At 47.6% G+C, this 13712-nt stretch overlaps 1 protein-coding gene across 3 annotated transcripts in view; it reads right to left on the minus strand.

Moving 5' to 3' along the window:
* The window catches only part of LOC149307711 (segment polarity protein dishevelled homolog DVL-1-like), a 64780-nt gene extending 54135 nt beyond the window's left edge, over positions 1-10645 (minus strand). For all 3 annotated transcript variants that reach the window (XM_089534296.1, XM_089534295.1, XM_089534297.1), the window contains exon 1: positions 10426-10645. In XM_089534296.1, coding sequence (XP_089390422.1) covers positions 10426-10598 — 173 coding nt within the window. In that variant the 5' untranslated portion in view covers positions 10599-10645. The remainder of the gene's footprint in view (positions 1-10425) is intronic.
* Between the last annotated feature and the right edge of the window lie 3067 nt (positions 10646-13712).

Here is a 13712-nt window from a genome sequence, read left to right on the forward strand (position 1 = left end):
GCCTCTCACCCTCTTGAAAGCTGAACCAATTCTCCCAAGTTCAAGAGCATGCAAGCTGGCCAGTCCTCAGTGCTTGTCAAGACATGCTACAGAGTCAGCATCCGTTGGCTTGATAAGTCTGGAAAGACGTTCCTCCAACTTACTAAAATGATGGTGCTAAAACAAATACCTTTACAAAGTTTGTCTGCACAATGTGCATCTGTCGGAGTAGCGTTGATAAGAGAACAGAGCTATCAACACCTGTTTCCCTCCCACATTTCACAGGCCAACGCCAGGACCCGTGTGGGGCATCTGTAGCTACATCTCACTTTGAGCTGGGATGAAGGGGGATTAGAAGAGCACTACTCAAAGGGTTGGTCCAAGGACAAGTGCACATCCCTAAGACTTTTGCTGTCAGTTTGCAGAGAATTTTCTAGAAAGAAACGGTGGTAGACAGTGGGCACAGTGGGCTGCCAGTCCCCCAACATCAGGTAGCTTCAGAAGCACCAACTGGAAGACTGCCAACATCTACTCCATCTGAAATTCAAAAAGGATGTGACTGGGGGGAAATGATATTACCTCAATGCAGAGAGAGCAGGGTGTGGATTCTGGTCTGCCTGACCCCTTCCTCCTCCTGCCCTCTCCGTCAAATGGGACCACAAGTGCTAGGGCCAAGTAATAAGGGAGAGCTCTAAGGAGAAGGAAAAGGTGGGATTTTTCCCCTCCTAGTTTTGTTCATGGACAAGTTATGGGGAGATCTGTCAGTTCCCCAAAGGCAAATGTTTCAAGCATGAACAATCAAAACAGATGCTTCTCCCCCTTTTCTTTGTGCTAGATTACATTGTGAAAGACAACAAAAACTGACCAACTTGCTAGGTGGTCCCATCCGCACCCTTGGCCTGAAGCGCACTGGAGGCTAGAGAAAGAGTTCATCCACAGGTTGTCCACTTCTGTGATCATTCTGCTTCTCCTAAGGCAGGGCTCAAAAATATTTGTGGATTGCAACTCCCAGATTCCCCAAGGCAGCATGGCCTGTAGCATGGCCAATTCTGGAAGCTGCAGTCCAAAAATGCAACTTTTAAACTCCAGATCTTTAGGCTACATCTGCAAAAAGGCCCAGCTAGCATTGCCAATGAACAGGTATAAGATTTATTTTATTGTTATTTATTTAATGTATACTTCATTCTTCTCCCAATATGGGGCTCACAATCTGAGTAAAAACAAAATACCAGTTAAACCAACAGACCGTACAAAAGTTAAAAAAGCAATTAAAAAAACATATTAAAAAACTAACTGAAAAGCCATTTGGAAAATAATAACCATGATAAAAAAAAATGTTGTCATCATTTGTGGTTCAAGTCATTTCTAACTTATGGTGACTGTCTTGGGCCAAAGTCGCCCAATGGGCTGAGAAAGAGAGGAAGGCCACACACTAGATCAGTGGTTCCCAAAACGTTGGTCCTCCAAATGCTTTGGACTTCAACTCCCAGCATCCCTGACTGTTGGCCAAGCTGGTTGGGACATCTGGGAGCTGAAGCCCAAAACACCTTGAGGACCAAAGTTTGGGAATCACTGCACTAGATGGATAGACTCAAACAGGGAATTCACGGGCATGAATTTGCAGGACATGAGCAAAGTAGTGGAGGACAGAAGGTCTTGGAGAAGTCTCATCCACAGGGTCACCGTGAGTTGGGAGCAACTCAAGAGCAGCTAACAATAACAACAACAACAACAAATCTGTATTAATTATTAGCCGTTATTCAACGTGTGTGTTCTTCCTCATTAAAACCTTTTGCCACGGTCACACTCTGATGTTGCTTGGCCACACGTCCCAATGTTACTCTGTGAAATGCTGGATGTTATGCTAGCCCAGATCATTTGCTTAGATTCCACTTCTGCAAAAAGCTAGTTGCAGCCTTATTTGGAGGTGTAGCATTACAGACTGAAGCACCATCATTAATCTGTTTTTTCTAAGTTGCCTTCCCTTTGAGAGGCCATGCCACAGGAAAAGGCCTAGCCTTCTGCATCCCTTTGCTATGTTTTCATAGCACTGGCGTGTAATAAAAAATTTGCCCCACCCAGAGTGCTTCCGAATTGTTTCTGTGGCTCTGCTGTGGCTCAAGAGGAAAAGAGAGCTGCTTGAAGAGAGTTTGCAAGCGCACAGTCACCGAAAGCACTCCAAACTCGTTCCCACTCGGATTTGATACATGGATCCTCACTTTCCGGCCCCGATTCCTGACAGCACAATGTCTTCATTTGTTTTCTTTTGGTGTCTTAAGCCATAAAATGTTTCAGACAACAAGATAGGTCTGCAACAAAATATGGCAGCATGGGACTTTGCACAAGGTGCCAGTAGCTGTATTCTTTTGCAAAGTACTAATTCTATTCAATTTGTTGGCTAACACACTGCAGCAATCCAGCACCAAAAGTCTGTCTTTCTATCTTTCCAATGCTACGGCTGCTTAAAAAAAATCTTCAGGCTAGACAAAGGAGTAAAAATGGGGGGATTTCACTATCAGAAGCTTTGTTAACTGAGGTACACTGTGTAAATGTAATGCACGGCTAAATCTTAAAGATGTAAGGAGCTAGCAGAAGAAGAAACACCAGTCAATCTGGCCAAGAACAACCCAAACCAGATTCAAGGGCACCACACTCGCAACCATCGCCAGAGGCCAACGGGAACACAGAATATCTTTCCAACAGCGGCAGAGCTATCCCCCGAAATCCCATCAGGGAGACACAAAACAAGAGTCCTGTTCCAAGAAGATAATGATGCTTTGCTTACTCATCCCTTCTGTCTTGGTGCAGCCAGTCGGAGGTCATCAGCAAACCCAGCACTACTGGCTGTGTCTGCTCCACAGCAAATCCAATTTTTTACAGCAGCCCCCAAGTTGGTAGTAAAATACAAGTCTATAATCTGGCAGCTAATTAGGAATTGAAGAGAATCTGTCTTTCCAAGCTTCTACTTGCAGATAAAGAGAAGGGGAGCGAGGGAGGAGGTGGCACAGCTGCCACACTGTACAGGAAGACAAGCTCCGATCAAGCTGTGCTCACAAGCTTTCCATCTGGTTAAAGCGGGTTTATCTTATGGGACTTTATGTATCTAAGGTTTCTGTCCCCAGCCTTGCACCCTTCAGAAGTACTGGATTACAGTCAGGTTGGCTGGAAGGATCAGAACTGCAGCCCAACATACCCAGAGAGTGCTGGAGTTGGAGATAGGTGATGTAAAGGTACAATTCTCACTTCAGATGTGTGAGTTCCCAGCTCTCAGATATTAAGCCAAACGGGGTGAAAGAGCAAGCTGCAGAGCTCCCCCAGCTGTCTCATGAGACGATCTAAAAGGCAACCATTTCCTTGCTGCAGGCTAACTTCCCCACCATGGCACACACCTCTGGGGTGCCCCATGTTGCCAGGATGAAAGAGTCTGCTAAAGACAAAGGGTGAAATAAAGACAAGTCACTTCTGGGCAAATACTGAAGAGCTACCTATCACCTCTGGATGCAGTAGCCCCAAAATTAAAACAAGCATCCAAGGAGATATCAACAGCTCAACTTGGAAAGGGCTGCAACCCACAGAAATCAAAATACAAGCAACAAACCAGTACCAACAGCTTTCTTCTTGACTAGAATCAAGTCTTTTGCATAGTGAATGGATCCTGATTCCCCATTCCAGGGTAAGCCACACCATTACAACCAAGATAGGTCACTAGTATATACAGGCATACTTCAGGTTAATAGAAATAGATGTGTACCTGGATATCACGTTGGTACCAGAGGCCGAAATAGCATGGAAAGGAGAGGGATAGGTTCCTGCATGCCCTCCATGTGTTTCAGAAAACTCAAAATGAGCAATATGTCAATGCGGAATGAAACCACTACGTCAGATAAGCCTTGTAGAAGTAAACAAAAACATACTGAGCCTCCTTTGTGGAAACCATTTAGTTAGGATAGTAGTTAGGATATGTTTTAGCTTTTAAGCTTGAAAAAAGGGGGATTTTATATGGAGTGGAGTTTTGACTATGCTTGTAATTAAAAAACAAGATACTTTTTACAAAGTGGGTTTTTCCCCCAATGTCCCAGTCCCACATTTCCTCCTTGTCCCCTGACTATCTGAAAGTACTTTCACACCATCAATGTCAGGAGGATGGTGAAGAAGAGCTGGAGAAATCATAGCATCATAGGGTCGGAAGAGACCAGAAGGGCCATCCAGTCCAACCCCCTGCCATGCAGGAATACTCATTTATATACCACTTCATACCGAACTAGCAGTGTCTAAGCCGTTTACGACTGTAAACTAATGGCCCCCTTTCAAATATTTAAATAGGGCTACTGTATCATCTCTTAACCTTCTCTTCTCCAGGCTAAACATACCCAGCTCCCTGAGTCGTTCCTCATAGGACATGGTTTCCAGACCCTTCACCATTTTGCCCCCCGCTCCTCTGGACTTGCTTCAGTTTGTCAACATCTTGTTTGAATTGTGTTGCCCAGAACTGGATGCAGGATTCCAGGTGAGGCCTGACCAAAGCAGAATACAGTGGCACACTATATTTGTATTGATGCAGCCTATATGAAATAAATCATTCAATAAAGCTTAAGCTGGGAAAGAATGGGACTCAACTGTAGCTGATCCTATACAAACATGGAACCCTGCCTACAAGAACCAAGGGAAACAGCAGCTGTCTTCAGAATTGCTTATTGAGCACCCATGAATAGCAAAACAAGAAAGAAAGACATGGAGAAAGCAGGGAAGCTTATCTCAACAGCTCCTCTAAGCATGTTTAAAAAAGCATATATCTTTGGCTACCAAAATGGAAATCATAAGGAAAGTTAGCTGGTTGAAAGGGAATAAAATCATCCCTGGGTATATCCTGGAATCATCTTTCAGGTGGTCTCCAGAAGGATCAAAATGATTTTGCTTATTTATGTAAGGCTTACCTGACCTAGTTGTTTCTTTTCCCATGAGCAGGCTGTTTATTTTGAATCAAACGGCTGCTGAAATATGTTGAACGGCTCATCTTTTTGCTCTTATCTCTTTTCACCCCCATGTTATCCCACCTCCGGTATCAAACTTTCTGTTAAAAAAGAAACGCGTTGTTGATGTCGCGTGCCTTCAAGTCATCTCCAACTTACGATGACCCCCAAGGTGAACCTAACATGGGGCTTTCTTGGCATGCTTCTTCAAAGGCAAGTTGCCATTGCCATCCTCTGAGGCTGAGAGTGACTCGCCCAATGCCATCCAATGGGTTTCAATAGCCAAGACAGGATTCAGACTCTGGTCTCTAGAGACGTAGTTTAACGCTCAAACCACTGCACCACACTATCTCAATAAAAGGTACCCAGGGACAAGTCTACTTTGTACTCTGAGCTGTGTGTGTGTATGCACATGCGCACACACACACATGCATGCCTTCAACTAACCTGCTGACTTAGGGAGATCCCATGAATTTAATAGAAGAAAGAATAGGTAAGAATACTCAAGAGGTGGGTTTGCCATCTTCTTCCTCTGAAATTCAGCCTACAACACCTAGTCTTCATTAGCAGACTCCCATCCAAGTACTAAACAGGGCTGAACCTGGTTAGCTGCCAAGATAAGCCAGAATCTGGTGTCTTTGGAGTATTTAGGTCTACCTGTAAGTAAAATATAAAGTTTTGCTCCTGTAGTAAAGCCTTCAACTTTACATTTTGCTCCTGTACATGTTACAGAGGAAAAAGTACAGCAGTGATCAAATAGGAAATTGCCTTATACTGTACCAAGTTACTCATCCAGACCAGAATTTTCTACTTTGACCGAGAGAGGATTTTCAGAATGCCATGCAATGATTTCCCACCTTGCATCGCCTGTTTCTTAAGTCTTTCAAACCAGAAAGGCCAAGAAGTGAACCTATCGCCTTTTGCATGTAGAGAATCTACAGTGTCACTGACCACAGTCCCTTCTCTGGACTAGCAGAATTGCTGCCATCATTGGCAAACCCATCTTTGAACCTTTATGGAGGGGGAGCTATCAGGATGTCAAATCTTAACACCTGCTCACAGAGGACGCACAATAAGTCATATTGCAAAGACACGTCCATTTTTTGTTCCCGCTCTGTTTGGCCTGACCTTTCGCTAGTGATACACCACACCAAGCTGATCGTGTCAAAAATAGATGCAGGTACAAGCAACCCGACTCAGAAGGGAGGGGAGATGTTATTACCAAGAGATTATTACATTTCAAAAGCCGATTCACGGAAGCATAAAAAAGAACTGGAGGTGGCGGCGGGTTTGTTTGTTTCGTTGATATAAAAGCCAACAAATCATAGGCCTGGTACAGACAGCCAAAATAAAGCTGCTTTGGGTCTCTTTGGAGGCATGCTATTTAAATGATGCATGGGTCCTAAGAGTCCGGAGGTCGCGCCAAAGCCACACTCCATTCCTAAGCACTAGAGTGCAGCTTTGGTGCAGCTTCCGGATTCTTAGGATGCATGCATCATTTAAACAGCGTACCTCCAAAGAGACCCGAAGCAGCTTTATTTTGGCAGTCTGTAACAAGCCTGTACCTTCCTGAAAGATACTCACAATTATAGTCCAAAGACGTAAATGTTCCAAGTTTCATGTGTCGCATGCTACCTCTGATTGCGGGAGATCTCCTGTTATTAATGTACAGTATTACAAATGTTTAAATCCTTTTAATCAAGTAACTTTGTTAACCCTGGGTGGATTTGTCCTCTGCAAAATGCATCCAAACTCTTCCCTCCTCCATTAAAAGCCTGTGGCCATCATAGCTGCATCTTGTGGTACATTCCATGGTTTAATTATACGTTAAGCCCAAGAATCCAAGACGCTATGCCCAGAACTTGGAAAATTCTGCGCAATGCCATTGTATGCTAATTTGTACTTTAAAACAACATGGGTGCAGACATTCACCCACATCCTTGGGGCACCTCCCAACAGAATAAACCCCTGTTTAGCTTAAGGAGGTGGATGGATGGATATGGGAACACAAAGCCTCTTCTTACCTCTCAGGCGGAACAAGAGATATGGGGAAAATCCTCCCACCCTCCAGAGATTTTTCTATTCCTCATTTATACCCAACTGAAAGCAGGAAAAGTGGGATATGAGACATTCACTACAAACACCAGATTGAAAAGTGTAAGATAAGAGGAAATATCCCACCAAGAAACAAATAGAAACCCAGCATGCGCCAAGGTAGTCAACCTGTATTCAAGTTATACCACAACAGATGCAAAAATGGATTCTCACGCAACTGACATCTCCTCCATGCGACAAAGAGTGAGTGAGCATGAGAGAAATTCCCTTAACGTCAAACCATATGCATTCTAGCCCCGTTTTCTAGACAGGTGGGTAAAGTGAGATACTCCAAATGTCTTTGGATAGATACCCCCATCACTCCTCACTAGTGGCTGATGGAAGCTGCAGTGCAACAATATCTTGAGGTCTACGCCAGTGGTTCCCAACCTTTCTAATGCCACGACCCTTTAATACAGTTCCTCATGTTGTGGTGACCCCCAACCATACAATTATTTTCACTGCTACGTGCAAATATGTGTTTTCCAATGGTCTTAGGCGACCTCTGTGAAAGGGTTGTTCGACCCCCAAAGGGGTCCCAACCCACAGGTTGGGAACCACTGGTCTACGCTTTGTCCACTGCTAGTGCAAAGGCCTTCAGGGTCTGTCAGCTTCAGTCAGATGTGGGACAGCCCTGAACAGAGCGCAAGGAGAACTAGGAGGTCTTTCTTCCTATGAAGCTTGCAGTTATGCGAAGTTGGGTCTGCAACCTGGAATTGCTGAGTTCAACTGCCCTTCCCTTGACATAGCTGAGAGGCAGCACCTGTCACAAAGAAGCATGCATACATACACAAAACACAAACATGCACTATTCTCTTCCTTATTTACTTTCACCTGAGCCAAAGGGCTCCTTAAATTCCTCTCCTGCAGCATAAAGAGCAAGGAAAGGTATCGATTATTCCAGATTAAGAGGTTTCTTTGACAGCTCCCTCCAACTTAATCCAGTGCATTTGGGATGCATGTGAACAATAGAGATTCAACCCGGATTCATCCTGGATTATTTTCACTCTCAGAGAGGGCTCTGAGTGGCACCTCTGCCACGTGTGCCATAGGTGCGCCATCACTGATCTAGGAGTAATCACATTACATCAATATTAAAGTCAACCCACTGGCTGCCAATTAGTTTCTGGGTAAGGTACAAAGTGTTGGTTGTCACCTTTAAAGCCCTACATGGTTTGGATCCGGGTTACCTATGGGATTGCCTCTCCCATATAATCTGACCCATACACTCAGGTCCTTTTGGGGGACATTTGGTCCAGACAGTCGGGGCTAGGTCAGCAATGGTCACTTCTTCTTCAGCCGCCCCAAAATGTGGAATGACCTGCTGGAAGTGATTTGATGAATATGCGGCAGCGTTTAAGACCAGTCTCTTCCAGCAGGCCTCTCCAAGTGACTTTTAAATTGTGGATTGGTTGTTTTGATATACCTGGTCCTATTTGTTCTTTTAAATTGATGTTAGGCGTTTTATGTTTATGTTTTTTTAAGTGGTGTTATGTTTTTGTTTGTTGTCATGCATTATGAGTTGATCTATTGTTGCTTGATCAATGGAAAGAGATGGGTAAGAAATAATAGTAATAATAATCATCATCATCATCATCATCATCATCAAGGTACATAGTAATAGAATCATAGAATTGTAGAGTTGTAAAGGACCCCAAGGGCCATCCAGTCCAGCCCCATTCTGCCATGCAGGAACTCTCCCTCAAAGCATCCCTGACAGATGGCCATCCAGCCTCTGCTTAAAGACCTCCAAGGAAGGAGACTCCACTACACTCCAAGGCAGTGTTGAATAGCTTTTACTGTCATGAAGTTCCTCCTAATGTTTAGGTGGAATCTCTTTTCCTTGAGCTTGCATCCATTGCTCTGGGTCCGAGTCTCTGGAGCAGCAGAAAACAAGCTTGCTCTGACCCTCCTCAACAGGACATCCCTTTAAGTATTTCAACAGGGCTCTCATATCACCTCTTAACCTTCTCTTCTCCAGGCTAAACACCCCCAGCTCCCTGAGTCATTCCTCATAGGGCTTCATGGTTTCCAGGCCCTTCACCATTTTAGTCGCCCTCATGAATTTGAAGAAACCACAAATAATAAAATAGAACAAAATAAATACTATTCTTTTAACGTAAGAGAACACCTCTCTAGCAGTCTCTAGATCCTCCAATGCAACTCTATGGTCAACATAGAGGTTGATCACAGAATCATGCTGGAGGACCGACAAATGCCTAGAGAAGCATTTTCTCTATCAACTTCTAGGTTCCCCATCACAACTCTATGGTCAACGTCTGGCAGAGTTGCGCTGGAGAATCAATGATTCCTAGAGAGAACGCATTAATCGAATCCACAGATAACCAAAGCCGCAAAAGTCAAAGCCGCAAAACCTGGTGGAGCCAGGAACATCCTTGGACACCGACAGCCAAGAGCTGCCCCTCCTCTGTTGCATCCATCATAGACGAAGGGTGCATCCACGCTCCAGAAATGATGCACTTTGGCACCACTTTAAGAGCTGTGGTTCCACATCTGTTATAATCCTGGGATCTGGAGTCTTGCAAGGCCTTTAGCCTTCTCTGGCAAAGAGTGCTGGCGCTTCACAAAACTACAAGTCCCAGGGTCCTGGAGGATGGAGCCACGGCAGTTAAAAGTGGTGTCAAAGTGCATTATTCCTACAGTGTAGACGTACCCTAGAGATCCCGAGTTGCATCCTCCTTTGTCTTATGGGCATGAGCCAACCTTTGCCTTTGCAACTGGGCAGAATAAGCCTCACAATGCAGTTCATGCTGACTGTTTGCTTGGAGGCAACAAGACACTTTCTAGTCCAACCTCATTGTGCCATGCAGGAACTCCCTATCAAAGCATCCCTGAAAGACGGCCATCCAGCCTCTGCTTAGAGATCTCCCAAGGCCTGTCAGGGCAGATACACTGTACAGAGAATCACAGGGTCCTGGAGTCGGCAGAGACCCCAAAAAGGGCCCTCCACCTCAACCTCCCTTCTGCCATGCAGGAACTCCCTATCAAAGCAGTCAGCCTCTCTATTAAACCCCCCCAAAGAAGGAAGGAGGACCCTCTGCCTCTCCGAAAAGCCCTGAAGCCCAAAGGAGGCTCTGGCTCGAAGTCCTAAGGCCCTGGAAACACACCGCAGAAATAATCCGCTTTGAGAGCGCTTTGGCTGGATGCGAGGGAATTGTGGGAAATGTAGTTCTGTGAGGCACTGAGCCTCCTCTGTCAATGGACTACACTTCCCAGACTGCCATTAGCACTGAGCCAGGGAAGCCGAAGCGCTCCCAAAGCGGGTTATTCCTGCAGTGCGCTAAGCGTGGCATTGTTGCCTTCGCCCACAGAGAAGGGCCGGGGCTCTGCCTTCCTCTTCCTGCCGAGGCCTCTTCCTCACCCGAAGTCCTGGTCCATGGACTTGAAGAAGAACTTGTAGCAATGGACGGGGCGGTTGCTGAGGACATTCTTGAAGTCGCCCAGCGTGACTCTCTCCGGGGAGACGCCCGGCAGCTTCACCAGGTACGGCGTCTCCTCCTCGTCGATGTGGTAGATGATCTTCGTCTCCGCCATCGAGGGGCTCCCAAGGCGCCACGGCCGAGAGGAGGAGGAGGAGGAGGAGGAGGCCCGGGAGGAGGAGGAGGAGGCGCAGGGGCCCGGGGCGCTTCAGCGGCCTCCTCCAGCGCCTCTCCCGAGGAAGACTCCCGAGGCAGGAAGGCGGAGAAGGAAGGAGGGAGCCGGCGGCGCCACAGCGGACCCTGGCGGCGGAAGGAGGAACAGGAAAGAGGAAGGGACGCAGCCACGCACGGCCAGGCCAGGCCACGCCCCCCGCTGGCTCCGCCTCCTCCTTCTTCCCCTCCCATCCCGGCGGAGGAGGAGGGAGGGACGCCTGACAAGCCACGCCCCCATTGACTCATCCTCCTCCCCCTCCCATACGGGACGGAGGACTAGGAAGAGATGCAGCCACACCACGCCCCCCAGTGGCTCCGCCTCCGCCTCCTCCTCCCCCCATTCAGGGCGGTGCCACAGCGGACCCTGACGGAGGAGGAGGAGGAGGAGGAGGGAAGGACGCAGCCACGCCACGCTACGCCCCCAGTGGCTCCGCCTCCTCCCCCTCCCATCCGGGACCAAAATCGGCAGCGCCACAGCGGCCCCTAGCGGCGGACGAAGGAAGAGGAGGAGGGAGGGATGCCTGCCCCGCCACGCCCCCTCACGGTGGCTCCTCCTCCTCCCATCCGGGACCAAAATCTGGGCGGTGCCACAGCGGCCCCTGGCCATACAGCGCAATGTTAACGCCACAGCCTTGCTCTCAGTTCAGATACCTTGTAATGAACCAACTGGCCACTAGGGGGAAGCAAAAGCATTGCAGCAAAAGATATTTTGTGTGTGTGTGTGTGTGTGTGTGTGTGTGTGTGTGTGTGTGTGTATATATATATATATATATATATATATATCTAGAGAGAGAGATGCAATAGCTATAATTGTCCAAACAAAACAAATGCTAATGTCAGTCATACTGTGAGGAAAAAAGAACGGGGAGGGCATGCCGCGCCGAACGTAGAGCGCTCCCCCATTGCAGCCAATGGGGTTTGAGTACACGCGCTTTTCCCACCGTATTTTAATTCTACCTAGCACCTGGTGTCTGTTTGTTTTGTTTTTAATTCCAGGATACACCATAGCAAACAAACAATAACAACAAACAAAAAACCCCACACACATTTGAAAAGGACATGTATGTGGTTGTCGCATGGGGCCTTTGCGCTAGAACAGTAAGAATTGTGTGGCACCTTTTGAAACAGAAGGCATGCGCCCATCCAGGCCTCGAGAACCGATTGGGAGCAAAGGCTTAATTCCCTTGTTTTTCTTCCCTTTTGAGGCAATTCTGCAGCCCTTGAGCCGAAAGAAACGTTTAAACGTGGCAGGACTTGGATGAGGAAGTGACCCAATTCCGAGGCTTTTTGGCCAGAGCGAGCTGCTTGTAATGGAGAACTAGGATGCTATGAGGCTATGAGGCAACGATCAGGAGTCCGGCTGTCCCTGGGACATAATACAAAGGTGGGATAGGTCAAAAAAAGGGACTGTCCCTCCAGAAGCTGTGAAATGGCAACCCTACCCTTGCCCTCATGGTTGAGGTAAGAACCCCTTCAGGGGGCTAAGGCAGCCATGGGCCCCAGAGAATGCCTTAGCCACCCTGGGTCCCCCACGGATCTCCTTTGGCTGCGGATGGCATGGCCTCCCTCTTGGGCAAAGGCCAGCCCTCACAGAAGGGGGACCTGAGGGGGGCTTCAGGGGTCCTTCTCACCCTGGAGGGTCTCTGGAGTGAGAGGAGAGGCCAGGCGACCCCAGGTAAAAACCCAAAAAGGCTTCAAAACAGGATAAAGATGAGCCACAACACTTGGGGGTTGTTAAGGCCAGCTATGAGGAATGTGGGGGTGGGAGTCATTCTTTCCCCCCTGCGCAATATCCAGCCACATGGAGCACCAATGAGGCTGAATGGTGGGACATCCGGCAGAGAGGGAAGGAAGGGATTTCGGACGGTGGGATTCACTGCTGCAGGGACCTGCTTGAGAGCAGGAAATGGCCTCATCCAGGGCTCCACATGGCCAGCCATTGACAAGAATAGTTATGGGCATAGAGATTACACCCACATCCACTCGCACAGATCTCTCCCCCAGCCCCAGAGGCACTGTCCCCTGTTTGTCTGTTCCTGGAGGGCAAGGATAGCTGCCCCATTCAGCTCCCTGCTGTGGGTTTTCAGGTGCGGGTCCTACTGGGAGGTGATCATCCGCTGATGCTCCCAGCTTTCTGCTGAGCACCCGGTGACACCCCTTTCACTTGCCTGAACATGGCCCTTTTGATGCCCCCCCCAGCCCCACACATAATCGCACATGCATGCACTCACACTGCTGCTTCCCTGCCTCCCCAGATCCTCAAGAGCCCATCTGCTGCCCAGATCATGGACCGTTCTGCCCTCCATCAGCGCTTGGAGGAAGGGGCCACCTCTTCCAGCCTTGTTTTCTGCTGCTCCAGAGAACAGGACCCGGAACAAAGGATGCAAGCTACAGGAAAAGAGGTTCCAGCTCAACATTAGGAGGAACCTCCTGAGAGTAAGGGCTGTTCAACAGTGGGATACACTCCTTCGGAAAGTGATGGATTCTCCTTCTTTAGAGGTCTTTAAGCAGAGGCTGGATGGACATCTGTTGGGGATGCTTTAATTGAGAGTTCCTGCATGGCAGGAGGTTGGAGTGGATGGCCTTTGAGGTCCCTTCCAGTTCTATGATTCTATGATTTCTAGTGATTTTACTTTGTTGTCCATGTATGGTTCAACATTATAATACCAGTGATGTAGACTCAAGTTGTAGACTTCAGTGACTCAACTTGGGAATAAATGATGCCCTGACTTGTCTCAACATGACTTGCTGGCCTAACTTCATCCATGAACAACAAACACATTAGGCCAGTGATGGCGAACCTATGGCACAGGTGCCAGAGGTGACACTCAGAGCCCTCTCTGTGGGCACATGTGCCGTCGCCCCAGCACAGAGTTTGCCAGAGTTTGTTACTAGAAAGCCAGAGGGACATGGCACTTTGCAATAAATAAGTGGGTTTTGGGTTGCAGTTTGGGCACTCGGCCTTGAAAAGGTTCACCATCACTGCATTAGGCAATGGGCTTGAAGAAGCAATTGA

Source organism: Sceloporus occidentalis, unplaced genomic scaffold, assembly GCF_023333645.1.
Source record: "Sceloporus occidentalis isolate IW3139 unplaced genomic scaffold, rSceOcc1.0.p SCAF_8, whole genome shotgun sequence".
Classification (NCBI taxonomy): domain Eukaryota; kingdom Metazoa; phylum Chordata; class Lepidosauria; order Squamata; family Phrynosomatidae; genus Sceloporus; species Sceloporus occidentalis.